The sequence below is a fragment of the Sciurus carolinensis genome, chromosome 9 (genome assembly GCF_902686445.1).
Source record: "Sciurus carolinensis chromosome 9, mSciCar1.2, whole genome shotgun sequence".
NCBI lineage: Eukaryota > Metazoa > Chordata > Mammalia > Rodentia > Sciuridae > Sciurus > Sciurus carolinensis.
The window spans coordinates 138,845,697-138,860,961 of record NC_062221.1 but is presented as its reverse complement, the minus strand read 5'-3'; the positions used below and the strand labels follow the sequence as shown (position 1 = coordinate 138,860,961).

The 15,265-nt window shown below is 44.8% G+C and overlaps 1 protein-coding gene across 4 annotated transcripts; it reads left to right on the top strand.

Annotated features, from left to right (window-relative positions):
* The first annotated feature begins 896 nt into the window (after positions 1-896).
* On the top strand, positions 897-13,203 carry U2af1 (U2 small nuclear RNA auxiliary factor 1). 4 transcript variants are annotated; one of them, XM_047564607.1, is made up of 8 exons: positions 897-1,043; positions 3,959-4,046; positions 7,679-7,745; positions 10,978-11,027; positions 11,158-11,256; positions 11,776-11,909; positions 12,007-12,099; positions 12,920-13,203. In XM_047564607.1, exons 1-8 carry the CDS (start codon positions 1,000-1,002, stop codon positions 13,059-13,061), a joined length of 717 nt encoding a protein of 238 aa, XP_047420563.1. In that variant the 5' UTR covers positions 897-999; the 3' UTR covers positions 13,062-13,203. The 4 variants fall into 4 exon arrangements, with proteins under 4 accessions (XP_047420563.1, XP_047420564.1, XP_047420566.1 ...); XM_047564608.1 differs by lacking the exon at positions 7,679-7,745 and adding an exon at positions 6,783-6,849; XM_047564609.1 differs by lacking the exon at positions 897-1,043 and adding an exon at positions 6,783-6,849 and having other exon boundaries at positions 3,994-4,046.
* The last annotated feature ends 2,062 nt before the right edge of the window (positions 13,204-15,265 follow it).

The window sequence follows — 15,265 nt, the reverse complement described above, 5'->3', positions numbered from 1 at the left end:
AGTTCAGTTCCCGTGCACAGACCTGACCCTGCCTTCTTCCAGGGACTCCACCAGAGACCCCCACACCAGCTTCCAGCTCCCCAGGAGTCCTCCTTCCTACACGGTGTCCTGCTGCTACCCCCACTGGATACGCACCACCTGTTGGACTGGCATCTGCCTTTCACTTCTCTGTCCTCACACTGGGCCACTGCTCTTCTGAGAGGTGTGCACTTTGCTGGAGTAGCCCTTCCCTGGGTTGGGGGCAGCTGTGTTATACTTTGCCCTCACAGGTAAGATCAATAACCCAGTTGACCCATGTCCGGCCCCGCAGCCAGACTCTCTTACTCCTCAGTGACAGAAGGAAGAAGGCCTGGAAATTAGGTGACTTGTAGGTGAGACGGTGACTGGAAATCAGGCGTTAAAGTACAGAAAGGAGGAACAGAATCCCTCCGACTGAAGGGTTCCAACCTCTGCCCTGGCGGTCTGAAAAGGTGTCCCAGAGGCAGGTCACTGGTCTTCCAGCCACACCCAGCAAGACTGGGGTCTGGGTGCCCACCTGGCTAGAGTGAAGGGCAGGGCAGAGGGCTGGGGGTCCTGCCACGGGAGTGAGGAGAGTGGGGAAGGGCCGGGGTTCCAGCCCACAGGAGTGCAGGGTGTGGGGCGAGGGCGGACGGTGGGCCCGGTCCGGGAAGCGGAAGGCGAGCTGAGCACGGTGCTCCAAGACGGAAGCGACTTTTGCAGAAGCCGCTCAGCGCGGGTAACGCGGCGCGGCGCGCAGGCCCGGCCCAGACAGAGCGCGGGCGTGAGGGGCGCAGGGCGCCGGCAGGGGGCGCGCGAGCGCCCGGGGCGAGAGTCAAAGTCTGCGCCTGCGCCGGGTCCCGCCCACGTACGGGCAGCGCCTTCTCCGATTGGGCAGCGCCGCCACGTCGGGCGGGAGCGTCGTCGCGTCCGGTGACGTCTCCCGCGGGCGTCGGCAGGGTCGACGGCGTCGGCAGCCGTGTCGGCGGCGGCGGGTGGGAAATGGCGGAGTACCTGGCCTCCATTTTCGGCACCGAGAAAGACAAGTGAGTGAGGGCCGCCCTCCGCGCTCGGGCTGGGCGCGGGCAGGGCGCGGGTAGGGCGCGGGGCCGGGCGGCGGGCAGGGCGCGGCGGGCGGGAGCGCGGCCTTCCGGCCTCGCGCGCCTGGGCCGCCGCCTCGTGGACCGCGCAGCGGGCGGGTGGGGCGCGCCGCGGCCTGGACGCCCGGCTCCCGCCTGCCCTGGCCGCCGACGGGGCCGGACCCGGCCGGCGCCGACTGGCTTCCTCCAACTTCTAGCCTGCGGCGCGCCGGCGCCGGCCCCAGCCTCGCCAGCGTCCGGTCGCCGGGTCGCCCGGGGCCGCGGTGGTCGGGGCAGGTCCGCGGAGCCCTCCTCCTGCCCGCCCCACCATGGCGGGCGGGCGGCGCGGACCCTCAAGTGGGAAAGCGTCGCCAGACTGCGGATTAGCTGCGCCGCGGCGACGGACGGACCCCGCTGTAGGAGCACTCGGAGTTGGCCTGGACTCGGGCAGAGGGTGTTGGGGGCTGCGGGGTTCTTTTGGTTTTTTTTTTTTTTTTTTTTCCCTTTCTGTAAAGGTTGCATGCCTTCCCTCATCAGTTACTAGGTAAAAAGTGAGAAGTTTAATTTCGATTGTGTTTAATTGCCGCGTTGGCACGTATTCATTTCCAGTGTGTTGGCTGAAGTTTAGGGTAAAGAGAATGACTTCAGACGCTTTGAAGGATAATTCCTACTTTGAAAACCTAAAGCCTAAGCGTCTGGCGTAACCTACTCCCAGTAAGTGGTAACCGTCTTGGCATTCTTGAGCGCCATTCAAAGCTTATGCAAACATCTGTTTTTAATGGTAAGCCCCTAAATTTGTCATAGATAATATTTTTGATGCCACTTTTTCAAACACTGTTGAAATGTTTCTGTTTTCCAGGCTGGAGGCTGCCCTGTCAAATGTCTTCTTTACACAGGATAGAATCTCCTGTGTTGTCTGGGAGAGGGGATGTATTTCTTTCTAGAAATCTCATGCCAAAATCAGCAGTCATAGTCACTGGAGAAGCATACATTGGGTATCAGCTATGAGACATAGCTGGGAACTCCAAGATACCTAAAATTTGGGTCTTGTCCTTAGGGTGGGAGGAAGTGTGTGTCTGTCAAGATTAAGTAAAGTAAAATACATTAAGATATTTGAAACCCTGAGAAAGAGTCTGTACCCTAAATGCTGTGAGGTCACAGAGTAGGTGGTTTGGGAAGCAGGCCTAATATGTCCGTGGTGGTGGGTAGGTGTCTCTGTAGGCTGCAGGATCAGGGACGTCGGTTCACCCTTTCATGTGTATTTTTCTGTGTGCTGTCACTGTCTTGTAAAAGGCTGTCTTGGGTAGTTTCTTCACTATTTGACCACACCACTCACTCTAAAGGCTTGTTACTCCAGTAACAATTTTACATTCCTGCTTTAGGCATATTTTGGCCTGTTAAGGCAGAGCCACACGTGTCGTGATTCTAATTAAGAAAGTTGATTATCTAGGTCACTTGTGTTCTCATTTCAGGAGTTGTGTGGGGCTTAGCTTCCAGGAAACAAGATCAACTCCTAAAAAATGAAGACCTTGGTTACTATTAACTTTTTTTTTTTTTCTTTTTTAGTGTAAGCTAGAAGTAAGATGTGAGATTCTACCAATTTACAAAATATATATGTAACTGTGCATGTTAAATTATAGCCATTTTCTAGCTCCAGGCATAAATTAGCCTTTCTAGTGGTTTGTTTGTGGTAATAAATCATCTTCATTTCGGTGTTTTAATAAGCAAATCACTAAAGTTATCCCCAAAAAAAAAAAAAAAAAAGTTCTGATTGATTTACTAAGCTCTAAGTAAGTGGCTGAAATGAAGACCCATCACTGGAAGTACAGGAACAAGGGTTGTTTTGCCTATATTGGATTATTGAATATTGATTGTTCGAGCAGTGATTTTGCCCATTCTGAGATATTTATTATAAGTAAGCTCTTCATTTTCATTAGACTCTCTTAATATGTTATTGTGTAATCAAGTTAGGTTATCTAAAGCAAGACTTGCTTACAAGTTTGAGAACTATATGTAATAATTATTATCCTTTCCTGATAAATTTACGAACTTTCCCATCTTTATTGCTGTCTGATAATGGCTAATCAGTCTTCATGGCCCATGTTTCATTGAAGTTAAGGCCATTAGTCATGATTCTGGATTGACTTCCTAAACACGTGTCCCTTGCTAAAAAGTTGAATCTACAGGGTAGCACTTTCACTCTTTCATATGGATCCACCACACCACCTAGCATTGCTGGTGCGCAAGTGCTGGTTTTGATTTGATCTGGATAATCAACATATTTGCAGCAGAGACGGAGGTGATCTTAGGTAGTTTCTAAGACATGCTGGATCCCTCCAGTACCCTGTTTATTTCAGACTTCTTTGAAAATTTCCTCTTTGTCTGATATTATGAGTTTTAAGAGAAGCTGAAATTTGTTTTGTTTTCCTTAATGATAGCACTAGTGAACTCTGTGTATGAAGCACATATATGTTGCATCTGATTCTCAGAACAGTGTCAGGTTGGCTCTCAGATGGCCTCTGAGTCCTGCAGACATGGGGAACTTCTTCAAGCTAGGCAGCTGATAAGAGTCTCTCTCCTCCCTACGCTCTGCTAGTGTCCTCCAGAGAGAATTTCATCTTGGAAAAATAGAACAGATAGGGTTTAATTCAGTTTAGACTAAATACTTGGTTTAAATAAGAAAACCAGAAGAGCAAAAGTGTACACTAAAAGTGGAAGGAAGGGATCCTAAAACATTGCAAGGAAGAGGAAGGTGCTACCCAGAAATCTGCCTGTGCTTTTGTGAAGTGAAAGGAAAGTAGTTGGATGGTGTATGTCATGTTAATGACATTTCCTTTCGTTATTGTCACAGTAAAATAATCAGCTCTTATTTTCCCTTGCAGAGTCAACTGCTCATTTTATTTCAAAATTGGAGCATGTCGTCATGGAGACAGATGCTCTCGGTTGCACAATAAACCAACCTTTAGCCAGGTTTGTTTGTTTTTCTTTTCTGTTTTCATGTAAATTTACCAAAACTTGTATTTTTCAGAGGCAATTAATGATTTCCACATATTAAGCAAGTCTTTCTCTAGTTTTACTTTATATTTTGTGTTCATGTGTTCTTTTGTTTAAATGAGAATGAAGCAGGTGAACCACCCATTGTGGGAGGTCCCTTCTTATTCTTGTTATTAGAGAAGCTTTTTAAAAATAAATGTTTCTGTGTTGGCTGTGACTGATGTTCACTGCCCTGTTGTCCTCTCCCCCGATAGACGTAGTGTTGGTGAGGAAAATGCCAGCCTTGACTGCACCTCTTTCCCAGCCTGAGGTGGGTGCAGAGTGAGCTTTCTGCTCTTTGCTCTCTCCAGACAGTAGAGTGATGGAGCCATTAGACAAGGGATGCTGGCATGATTGTCTGTCAGCAGGCCTGTCACACTTTGCTGCTGGATTCCTCTAGTGCCCCAGAGATGTTCCCACTTCTGTACCCCAAGTTGAGCAAGCAGCAAGTTGCACCATGTCATGGAAACATTAAGATGAAACTTGACAGTAGAAGATAAGCATACCTTGTCCGTAGCTGAGTTCAGTTCAATCCAAAATTGTAGGTTTTTTGTGGTGATGGTTTTTTTGTTTTGTTTTGTTTTTGATAGTTTTTGGTTTTGGCAGATTGAAGAAAAGGCAAGGGTCAGTGCCCTACAAGGACTTACTGATGGATTGAAAGGAGAAAGCACTTCTAATAGGAGTAGGAAGTGTCATTGACCTCTGGCTCTTTGGTAGCTGTAGTGCATATCTCTCAGAAGCTGCTGAACTTATCCTTGAATACACAGCTTTCTGTCCACATTTTATCCTCACAGACTGGACATGTTTTCTATAAGAGTTTAAGACAATCAGCCAGTTGGTAGAAGTGAGTTGGAAGAGAGATGTTGGCATTTTAAATCTCTGGGAAAACGCTATTACATAATATTTTTTAATAGGGAAGAGCATGATGCCTTTTCCACGCAGTATTCCTGATGACTACATGGTTAACATAACAAAAATCTACTCTTTAATAACAGAACATGTCCATTTCTTTTAGTGAATTTCAGAATATCAGAGAACTTGCTTTAAGCTTTCTATTGTGTAATTGTATTTTCATTTGAATTATTAGCTAAATCTTCCTAACTAAACCAGTGGCTATAGATTGTGCAATGACTGAGCATCTTTGACATCTATCCCCATTTTTGATTCTGGGGGAAGTGCTTACAGGCAAATCAGGTATCCAGCTGTTTTCTGTAAGAGTGCCCTTTAACTGAGCCAGAGCACTTGATTTTTTTCTTTCCGAATCATGGATCTCCTCAGGAGATAAAATGTGAAGTTGATTTGAATATTGTGGATTAGAACATGGTGGTGCTTCCATTAAGATTTGATGGGGTCAGCAGTATGAGGTCAGTATCTTGTTTTGGTTTGGTTTGTTAGTTGGAGGTAAGCCTAGTTGCCCCCAGTTTTAATGGAACCACTTTACCCCTTTATGCCAAGTTTCTTGGCAGCAGACAGCCACTGACAAGTTGCCTGAGGGAGCCCTGCAGTGAGTTTTATTATTGAGTCGTCAGGCTCTGTTTAGCTTGTCATCAGTCCTCACACCCAGGGATACCAGTGGGAAACTGAGTAGACCCAATTTTGGGAAACCTCCAAGGCCCAAGAGGAGTTGACTCAGTAGCCCCTGGTGGGTAGGGAGGGTGCAGGGCCCTGAGTGAAGGTGGCTGTTTATTCTCATGGTTCAGTGTGTGCATTCTGGGGCTCAGTCCTTTCTCCAGGTGGGTTCCAGCAACAGGCCTACCAAGGAGCTTCCCGTGGTACCATGCCTCTTTAAAGGTAGCTCAGAGTAGAACTGACTGGGTCTGTAAAATACTTGAAAACTGCTTTCTTCACATCCCTATTATTAAGACTGAATATTTATTTTTCTAAATCATGCAGTGTGTTGGTTCAGCTTGTAAATCTCTAGCATAATTCAGGGTGGGTTTCTTTGTAAGCTTCTTACAGTGATGTGGACAAGATTCATGTAATATATTAGCTTACTAACTCAAACATGGTTTGTTTTTTCAGACAACTTGATTTTAAGAAGAACGGTACAGTGTAAGGTTTCAAGTCTGCCTGATCCAGTTTTAAAGCACAAGGGCTAAAAGGATTTTTTTCCTTAAAAGAAGGATCGGAAAAGAGCAAATGTTTTAACTATTGTATTATGTAAACAGAGATCCCACCAAGAAAGTGTAAATAAGAGTCAGGTATCCATGACAACTTGGTGTGCCTGTTTTGCTAAGACCAGAGAACTTGATGTACTGCATAAAGTTGAGTTATGCATTTGGTTGAGAAAAATAATTTTGTGTGGGGAATATGATTATAATGTGAGTTTTTTGACATCTTCGTGTCTGCTGACTTGAAGTACAAGAAAATGTTAGTGTTCTATTATTTATCTTGTATTAAAGCACCATTTATTATTTATTATTGATAATGGGGACCACAAAACAACAGTTACAGTTTCTTCTTGGTTGCTGGCTGACTTGACCCAAGTCACTGCTCAAACTCTGTTTTCATAATATGATGGTTTTGGTGTACTCTGCACAAGACAGTGTCTGACTTGCGGGAAAAAACAACAACAAACGTTTAGCCATTTGCAAACAAATTGTCTCTTTGCAATTGTCTAATATATGCACAGCAGCCAGTAGAATTCCCCTTTTTATTTTTTTTTCCCCGCAGACCATCTTGATTCAAAACATCTATCGTAATCCCCAAAACAGTGCACAGACGGCTGACGGCTCACACTGTAAGTCCCACAGTTGGAGAAATTTTTTTAAAACGATGGTGTTCAAGAGCCCACTCTTAATTGAGACATAATGTTGGCTCTGAGCTGCTGACATAGAGCTGTTGCAAACAGGACAAGGTGCTGGAACAGCGTGGCGCACACAGCCAGAACTTGATATGGGCCATGTTCAGGAGGCTCTCTTAGGAAGGGTCACTGGCGGCCTCTTCCATTGACTGACATCTGTCTGGAGAGCGTCCGTCCATGTGAAATGGGTTTTAACGTTAATAGCCGGTCACTGGTCTTCACAGTGACTGAACCCCTGGCCTTTATTAAGTTCTTTCTGTAAAATTTAAAATGCTAGGAATGTTGAGGAATCAATAAGGTAAGTTGCCCAATATGTGTGGGTTCTATTTCACCATTATAATTTTTCCTCTAGGAAGTGGAGATTTCATGACATGTAATTATTGTATTTCTCTAATTCAGCAATTTTTTCACCCATTTATAGTGACACTTTTCCTTTTCAGTTTGTTAAGCTTTCTGTCACATCTAAGGACAGTGGTAGTCACCTGACAAGCCATTTGCATTCTTACCTGGATTGGAATTTTAAAGTGAAGAGTTTTACATTCTGTAAACAGAAGTACAGTATTGGCATCTCATGAGATCTCTGTTGCACTGCAGTGTTAGGGTAGATCAAGACAGCCACCAACTAAGGGAACATCTCTGCTTCTGAAGAAAATAACCTCCTCTTTTTTCAGCACTGACTCTCAACTGAAGCGATCGCCAAAGGCAACCGGTTAAGTGTTTACATTTAATTTTCCGTAATATAAAGTTGTTGCGTTTTGTATTTCAGACCATTGCCCTCTTGAACATTTACCGTAACCCTCAAAACTCTTCCCAGTCTGCTGACGGTTTGCGCTGTAAGTTCATACAAGTTCCTTCCCTGGTTCCCTGGGCTTGCGTGTCAGAGCTCAGTGCCCACTCCATCTGGTCTGCTGTGCTAGTGTCGAGGACCACGTTCACTAGAGGTGGCAGGAGCGTGTCCCACTGATCCCGTGGAAGCCGCTGTTGGAGATCTGAACTCCTGCCCTTTGTGCCAGGGCAACAGTGACTGGAAAGGGCGCCCTTTGAAACAGTTCGGACCTGCTGCTCTTCCTTCCTCACTTGTACTGTCATCCCGGGTGATACTCTGGGATTGAGTTCAAGTTCTGTTCTTCCTTCTTAAGAGCAGCAGTATCTGAATGTTTCTCACTTTCTGAACTATCAAAAAACAAATTGATTTGAATTTTTTTAGATTTTGTTTCTCATTAGCCTTTTCACTCAAACTACATTTGGAGGTCTTGCTTTTAATTGCAAGAGCTTGTTCTGTATTACCCAGTGAAGGTCTGCAGCTTGTGTGGACCTCTGAGTTTTCCTCCCACACCTGTACTCCGTTCAGATATAGGTGCAAGACACTGTTTTGGGCCACCTGCTTTGCCTAGATAAAATCTCCAACCTCGGGAGTTAAGTGCTGCTTTTGGGAAGTAGAGGGCACTTGGTGGGGAAGCAGGTCTAAACTGGCATTCAGTAAACATTACCAATTTCTTCCTGTATTGGGAAATATAAATTTAGGCTTTTGAATATTTATGTGTTTTTTTTTTGTTTTTGTTTTTAAGAGAACAGGATATAGATTAGTGTAGTCGGAAAATGAAAATTAAATCTTTTGTAACTGTCTAGCGGTAGAATCATTGGAATTTAGTCATTTACGGGTAAATTGAAATGACCCCCTGGACTCACATTAGAGTAAGGAGTCCAAACCAAAGGACAAACCTCTAACTAATTCATTTTAAAGTGATAAAAATTAATAAAGCTCTTTGGATAGCCATAGTCCTAAATCGAGTACACCCTTAAACCTGAATCCCTCCATTTCTAGGGTAACCTACCCTGGGCAAATGGTCCCGGGGGTGGGGGGCCGTTGCCCACTGGAGCTGGCCCCCCAAGTAGGGGTGCCTTGGTGCACCTTTTCATGTGGGGTGGAATTTTCTTGTAAACTTCCTGCTGAAACGCTAAATGTTTTTGTGTGCTCATACTCACCTTATAGAGATTTCTCTCCCTGAATCTGATAGTAGCAAGATTTACTTGGTAATCCTTGGTTTAAAATACCTGGTGTTTTGTTTTGGGGTTGTTTGCTTTTTTAAAGAAATAAGGTTATCAGTAGGTGGAGGGAAATGTTTAAGTATGGACTTACTAAATAATTTTTGTTAACCCTGGGGTGAAGATAAATGAGAAGTAGATGACTGAGTAACAGTAATAAATCTGTGCCCTGGTGGTTCACCTGGGGACTGTGTATGCTTCGCTGATCATGGTGTTGCAGTAGTTTTCTTCGTGTCTTTACTTGCAATTCAGAGTGCTTTTATTTTGCATATGCTATACACTGAAAGTTTAGCTGTTACTAAATGTTCCAATTCTGGGGTTCGTCCAGGTTGTACAAATTAAATGAAATTTCTGATTTTGCGTTTTATAAAGAAAATCAGTTCTAAATGAAATCACTGGCTCTGCCCTTTCATAGGTAGGAAAATCAGCTTCATGTGCAGTAATTGAAGTTAAACATGAGTCCCAGTTTTTGAGTGATACTCTCCTAAGAAAACTATTTTCCAAATTTGTATTGTTTAAAATATATTGGGTCATTTACATAGTTTCCATTTGGTTGGTATGTACTGATCTCTGCCTTTCAAGTTATTTTGACTGACTAAAAAATTCTAAGCAAAATGATTATAGCCAGTAGTTCAAAAAGGCCACCACAAAAATTTCTCAGAGCTGCTAAAACTTTGAGTATGTAAATATTTTTTTCCTTTTCATGTTCTTTCTGACGTGGAAAAGAAAATCAACTGTAAATAATGTTAAACTCCACCCCTGGAATGGACTTCTGGCTTTCTGCTATATTGAATTCCACTCAGGGCCCAGGTGCTCCTGACAGCTGGGTTGGGCCTTTTGTGGTTCCAGTGGCAGTCTGTCAGAAATATTAGCTGTTGCCTAACACATTACTTCAGTTTTGGATTCTAGGGCAAACTGAGTTCTGGGAAATTCGAAAATAACTAAAACACAGCCCTTGTTAGTTTAGAAAGAGCACTTAAATCATTCTCAGAATCAGAAAAAACAAGTTAGCTCTTACCTTTGAGAATAAAAAGGGTTTTGAGTAAGCTCAAAGGCAGCCCAGCCTGCAGTCGCACACCCCAGTCACAGATGCCCTCACTTGGGCTGCACCAAGTGAGGTAGCTAGTTTTGTCAGCTAACCTCTCATCCAGGAGTGTGACCTGTGGAAGGTAACAATTGGAGACCCAGCCAGCCCAGCCTGGAAGCCGGCTGGGCCTTTGGCCCTGACCTACTGTTTGGAACATGACTTCATTGCCAGCTTTGTGATTTCTCAAATTTAGATTGCAAGGACTCTAGAATTCTAGAATAGTAAAATTTGGTAGCAAAAATGATGATGGGAATAGAATGTAAATTTGCAACATTATCCATGCCATGGATGTGATTTCACTTAGTGCATGTGAATTGTGAAGGGTGAACTTGATAAAAATAGTTTGGGGGTCTAAAAGGAAAATGCTTTCTTCAGTAAAAGCATCATGACTTTACCCTTACTTGGGGCATCCAAAATACTGAAGCCGTATCTGGTAATTGATCCTGCTGAGTCTCTGATCGCTTGGGTTTTAATCGCATCAGAAAGAACTTTCTAGCCTTCTGTGACTGGCAATGTGTAGAAGAAACTAGTTAGGCACATAAGCTCTTAATCATTTGCCCTGATTTCGCTTTCATTTTAATAAAGGAAAAGTAGTGTGCTTACTTGGCCTCTATTCTAAATCTTACAAGGAAGAAATTTTTTTTTTTTATTTTAAAGACTTAATTTGAGAATCAACCTTTCCCTCACACTTTCTGAAAATGCGGCCCTTTTGATGCTGATTAAAACTGGTTGTGATTTTAGTAGCCAAAATTGAGACTGTCGGGCATTCACAATCTCAGCACGCTCTAAGTCACTGGCAAGCGGTGCTCCTGTAGCGTGCAGCGCTGGCCTGCTGTTCCTCTAGACAATCGTGTGTGTCACTGTAGCAGTTGAGTTTTAAAGACAGCTCTGGGCGGCTGCCTTCTGACCAGCGAGACCTCTCTTGTTTGCAGGTGCCGTGAGCGATGTGGAGATGCAGGAGCATTACGACGAGTTCTTTGAGGTGAGACCACAGACTGCCTGCACACCTCTTCACCGGGCCTGCTTGGAGCCCCCTAAACATACATGAGGACAGATAGTGATACTGGGCTTGACTGTGTCACAGTCCTTAAACCACTGTGTTCTCCCTTCAGGAGGTTTTTACAGAGATGGAGGAGAAGTACGGGGAGGTCGAGGAGATGAACGTCTGTGACAACCTGGGCGATCACCTAGTGGGGAATGTGTATGTCAAGGTAGGACACTGGTTGGCTGGCTAAGCCCGGTGACCGAGGATTATTGCCCTTTGAGCTGCTGACCTTAAAATTATGAATGTGGGGACTTGGGAATTTTAATGTGGTAACTCAGCACTCCTAACCATGGCTCTGATACCAGTGGCCGCCAGCCTGCATCTGTCAGGGAGGAAGGACAGTGCACCATGGTTGTCCTCACTGTGGCAAGGGATGTAGTTGTGGGTTAGAGCTATTTTGACTAGGGGCAAGGTTACGTTCTTCCTTTTTGTTTATTAAAACACATTGCCTACTCAGTCACATTTGCTCTTAGCCAGTTGAATTTGAAAATGAGCACAACATTTGGAATGGTCTTGGGCTATAATGAAATTAATTGTAAAGTAACAAGAGTTGGCTTACTTCTCAGTTGTCCCGCACCACCATCCATCCATGTTAGAAGTTTCGCTTCAGTGTGTAACATGTAGTGGAATCGATGAATGAAAATGTGTTCCCAAGAGGTGAGTGGCAAGCATTTTATCTTTCCAGTTTCGCCGTGAAGAAGATGCGGAGAAGGCTGTCATTGACCTGAATAACCGCTGGTTTAACGGACAGCCAATCCATGCTGAGCTCTCTCCGGTGACCGACTTCAGGGAAGCCTGCTGCCGCCAGTACGAGATGGGGTGAGTACAGGGCAGACCACAGGTAGGCGAGCCACACGTGGGCTAAGTGCACTCCAGCCTGCTCAGTGTATGATGCGCTTCTGGCTTTGACCCTCAGAGAGTGCACACGAGGAGGCTTCTGCAACTTCATGCATCTCAAGCCGATTTCCAGAGAGCTGCGGCGGGAGCTGTATGGGCGCCGTCGCAAGAAGTGAGTACTCCACAGTACATGCACTGCAGGACCTAATTGCCCCCAAAACTAAACAAACTCCATTTTATCCTTTAAAAGGCATCGTGTGTGTGTTTAAATGTAAAATGTGCTTTTGGGAGAATATCCATGATCTTATTTCTCAAGTGGAAATCAAAACTTAGTAACCAAGCAAGGGAACATTAAGTGGGAAATCATTGATATTTGGTGTGTGCACCAGTTTGCTCTCTAGTTAGGTATTGTAGCTTCTTTTAAATACTGCATGCCCATTGGAGTTCCTTTTCATTGGTTTTGGGGTTGCTTGGTGGGGGTGTCAGTGGTCTCCTCTGTTTGGACTACTGACAGAATTGGGTATAGCATTTATGTTGCCAGCAGAGAAAGTTAAGTCGTTAGGGGAGAATAGACTAGACTGAGTTACACTACTGGTTAGGTTGAGTTCTGATCTTAGTTGGGTTCTCATCCCTCTCTTATTAAACATATGTCAAGAAATAGAGTAGTGGGGATCCTCTGTCATGCCAGCCACAGGAAGCGTGGAGAAAAGAACCCTGCTCTCCCTGACCCCCACGCCACCCAGATAGGCCCGATGGGCTCAGCAAAGGGCCTGGTCAGAGTTGGGTCAGGATCATATACTTTCCCATGGTCATTTGAGTTGTTTCTATAAGATGTAGGATGTGGACGATGTTATACTTATTGATTGTAAGGTGCACATTTTTGTCCCAAGACTGTCATCTGAGGCATCCCCCCATCCCCGTGTAGGGCTGTTGGCTCCCGGAGTTCTCAGGAGTGTTGGTGCTGACACCTGCGTTCTTTCCCTTGACTGCAGGCACAGGTCCAGGTCCCGATCCCGGGAGCGGCGCTCTCGGTCTAGAGACCGTGGTCGTGGCGGTGGAGGCGGCGGAGGAGGTGGGGGCCGGGAGCGTGACAGGAGGCGGTCGAGAGATCGTGAAAGATCTGGGCGATTCTGAGCCATGCCATTTTTACCGTATGTCTGCTAGAAAGTGTTGTAGTTGATTGATCAAACCAGTTCATAATGGGAATTTTTTTTAAAAAACAACAAAAAAAAAACACAAAGATGGGTTTCTGAATAAAATTTGTAGTGATACAGTATTCCTGGTGTAACTTTTTTCTTTTGGAACGTCTTTAAATTTTCTTTAAAAATCTGCCAGTGATCCATCCTCAAGGTAAAGATTAATGTCCACATCTTGCTTTGGGTATAAATAAAAGTATATTTTATATTTTGCTTATGAAATAAAACCTACCAGGTGAGAAGTACGTGCAGGAAAAAGTCAACTCCAGTTATGTGCCTATTAAGCGACCCAGAATTCCTCCTCCTGCCTGACGGTGAAGCCTTAGCATCCAGAGCCGCCCCTTGCAGCACATTCTGGGGCCAGAAGACAAGGTCGTTCTCTTATCCGTGAGTGTTCCAGTTTTACTTAAAGAGCAACAGTGCATTTTTTGAAACAGTGGCAGGTAAAACACACACATGCTCTTGTGTGGAAATGGAGCAAGACAAGAATGTGACCTGTTTTGTTCACGTCTGGTCTGTGTTGAAATTGAGTTTTGGATCTTCATGGTGTAGGCGGGGAGCAGGGGCAGTGATAGCCTCGGTGAAGTAGGGGGTCAACATTCTCGTCCCTGTACTCCCCGTGTCCTGGAATGTCAGAACAGGAATTTCAGTTGGTCTAATGTTTGGTTGAAGTTGTGTAGATTCTTATTTCTTCAGTTGACCGGAAAGAGACAAGGTGGCAGATATTGTACTTTATGCCTAATAACTACCTGGAATTGGCTTTTCCTCCATTTTAAACATCTATTTAAAATGGAAATGGAAAATGCCATTAGAAATGTTTTCAGTGACTGGGGCTGGGGCTCAGTGGTAGAGCGTAGCATGTGTGAAGCACTGGGTTCCATCCTCAGCACTGCATATAATAAAATGAAGGTCCTTCAACAACTAAAAGAATATTTTTTTAAAAAAAAGTTTTTTCAGACGTTGTTGAAGATGATCTCAGAGTAAAACAGGAGTCCCACCTACCACCTGCCTCCCCCTGCCCCAGTGCACTTCTGGAAGAGACTGCCCACAGACATCAGAACACCTGTTGCTGCTGCTGCTGCTGCTGCTGCTGTGTTCTTGTTCAGTTGGTGAGGTGCAGCCAAACAGTGTAAGCTGGCACAGTTAATGCCAGAGGCAAATGGAGCAGTCACTTCTATACTCCTCAGTTCAGGCTTGCTGGTTTGCCAAAAGGAAATAAAACTACAAATGATTTACTTTACACAGTCACAATCCAAAACACAGGGAACAAGAGTTTTACAATTTCCATTGCGTGGTCCTTTGGGATGAGTCTTACATACCAAAGTGTTGTGTAGGAGTCTCCCTTTCACGGCTACTCTTAAGTTCCACTTGAGTACACTTTTTCCCAAGCAGGAAGTCCCTTTGTGTAAATTCCCCAGAGATGTGCTCAGCAGAGGGTTTCCAACCTTCAATTTACACATTGAGATTTTCTAACTTGATTTCATCTATTTCTCCATAGTTTTGTGAAAGAATATATTTTGATTTTTTATTCTGGGAATGAGGCTTCTTGGGCTTGTATCGTGTGCATAAGGATTTGTCACCACCCATGAGGAAGGCACAGACCTTGAGTAGGTTCAGCCTGCTTTCTGAGCAACTCACTCCCTCTTGACTCCAGTTGTTTGGCAGTCACGGGCTTGCCAGCACCATCAGGGTATGGCGACATCCTAGGTACATGTCAAAAGTGGTACATAGCAAGTCAGCACTTTGAATATTCCAGCTGACAATGCAGGGGAAAATAGCAAGGGCCTTGCTATGGTTTATGTGTCCCCCATGGGCCTGTTGTGATTGAAGGCTTAGTCCTCAGGGTGGCACTGTTGGGAGGTGGTAAAACCTTTGGGAGGATGGCATCTGGTGGGAATTCCTTGGGTAATTGGGTGTGCCCTTTGAGGGGATTGTGGGAGCCTAGTTTTTCTCTGACGTCCTGTTTGGCGGTGTAAGTTTTTACACACACACACACGTACCTGCCAAGATGTGCTGAAGCTGAGAACTGAGCAATGTCAGCACCATGCCCTGAACCTCCAAAACAGAACTAAAATATTTTTCTTTTTAAAGTTAGCTGCCTTGGGTATTTTATTATAGTGAACAGAACTGTAATACAGGCTT

Bases quoted from the DNA above. Each gene is read 5' to 3' on its own strand.
- U2af1 (XM_047564607.1), top strand. From the start codon at position 1,000: ATGGCGGAGTACCTGGCCTCCATTTTCGGCACCGAGAAAGACAA. The intron at 4,047-7,678 runs GTTTGTTTGTTT...TTTGTATTTCAG, and splicing joins ATAAACCAACCTTTAGCCAG to ACCATTGCCCTCTTGAACAT. The intron at 12,100-12,919 runs GTGAGTACTCCA...CCTTGACTGCAG, and splicing joins TATGGGCGCCGTCGCAAGAA to GCACAGGTCCAGGTCCCGAT.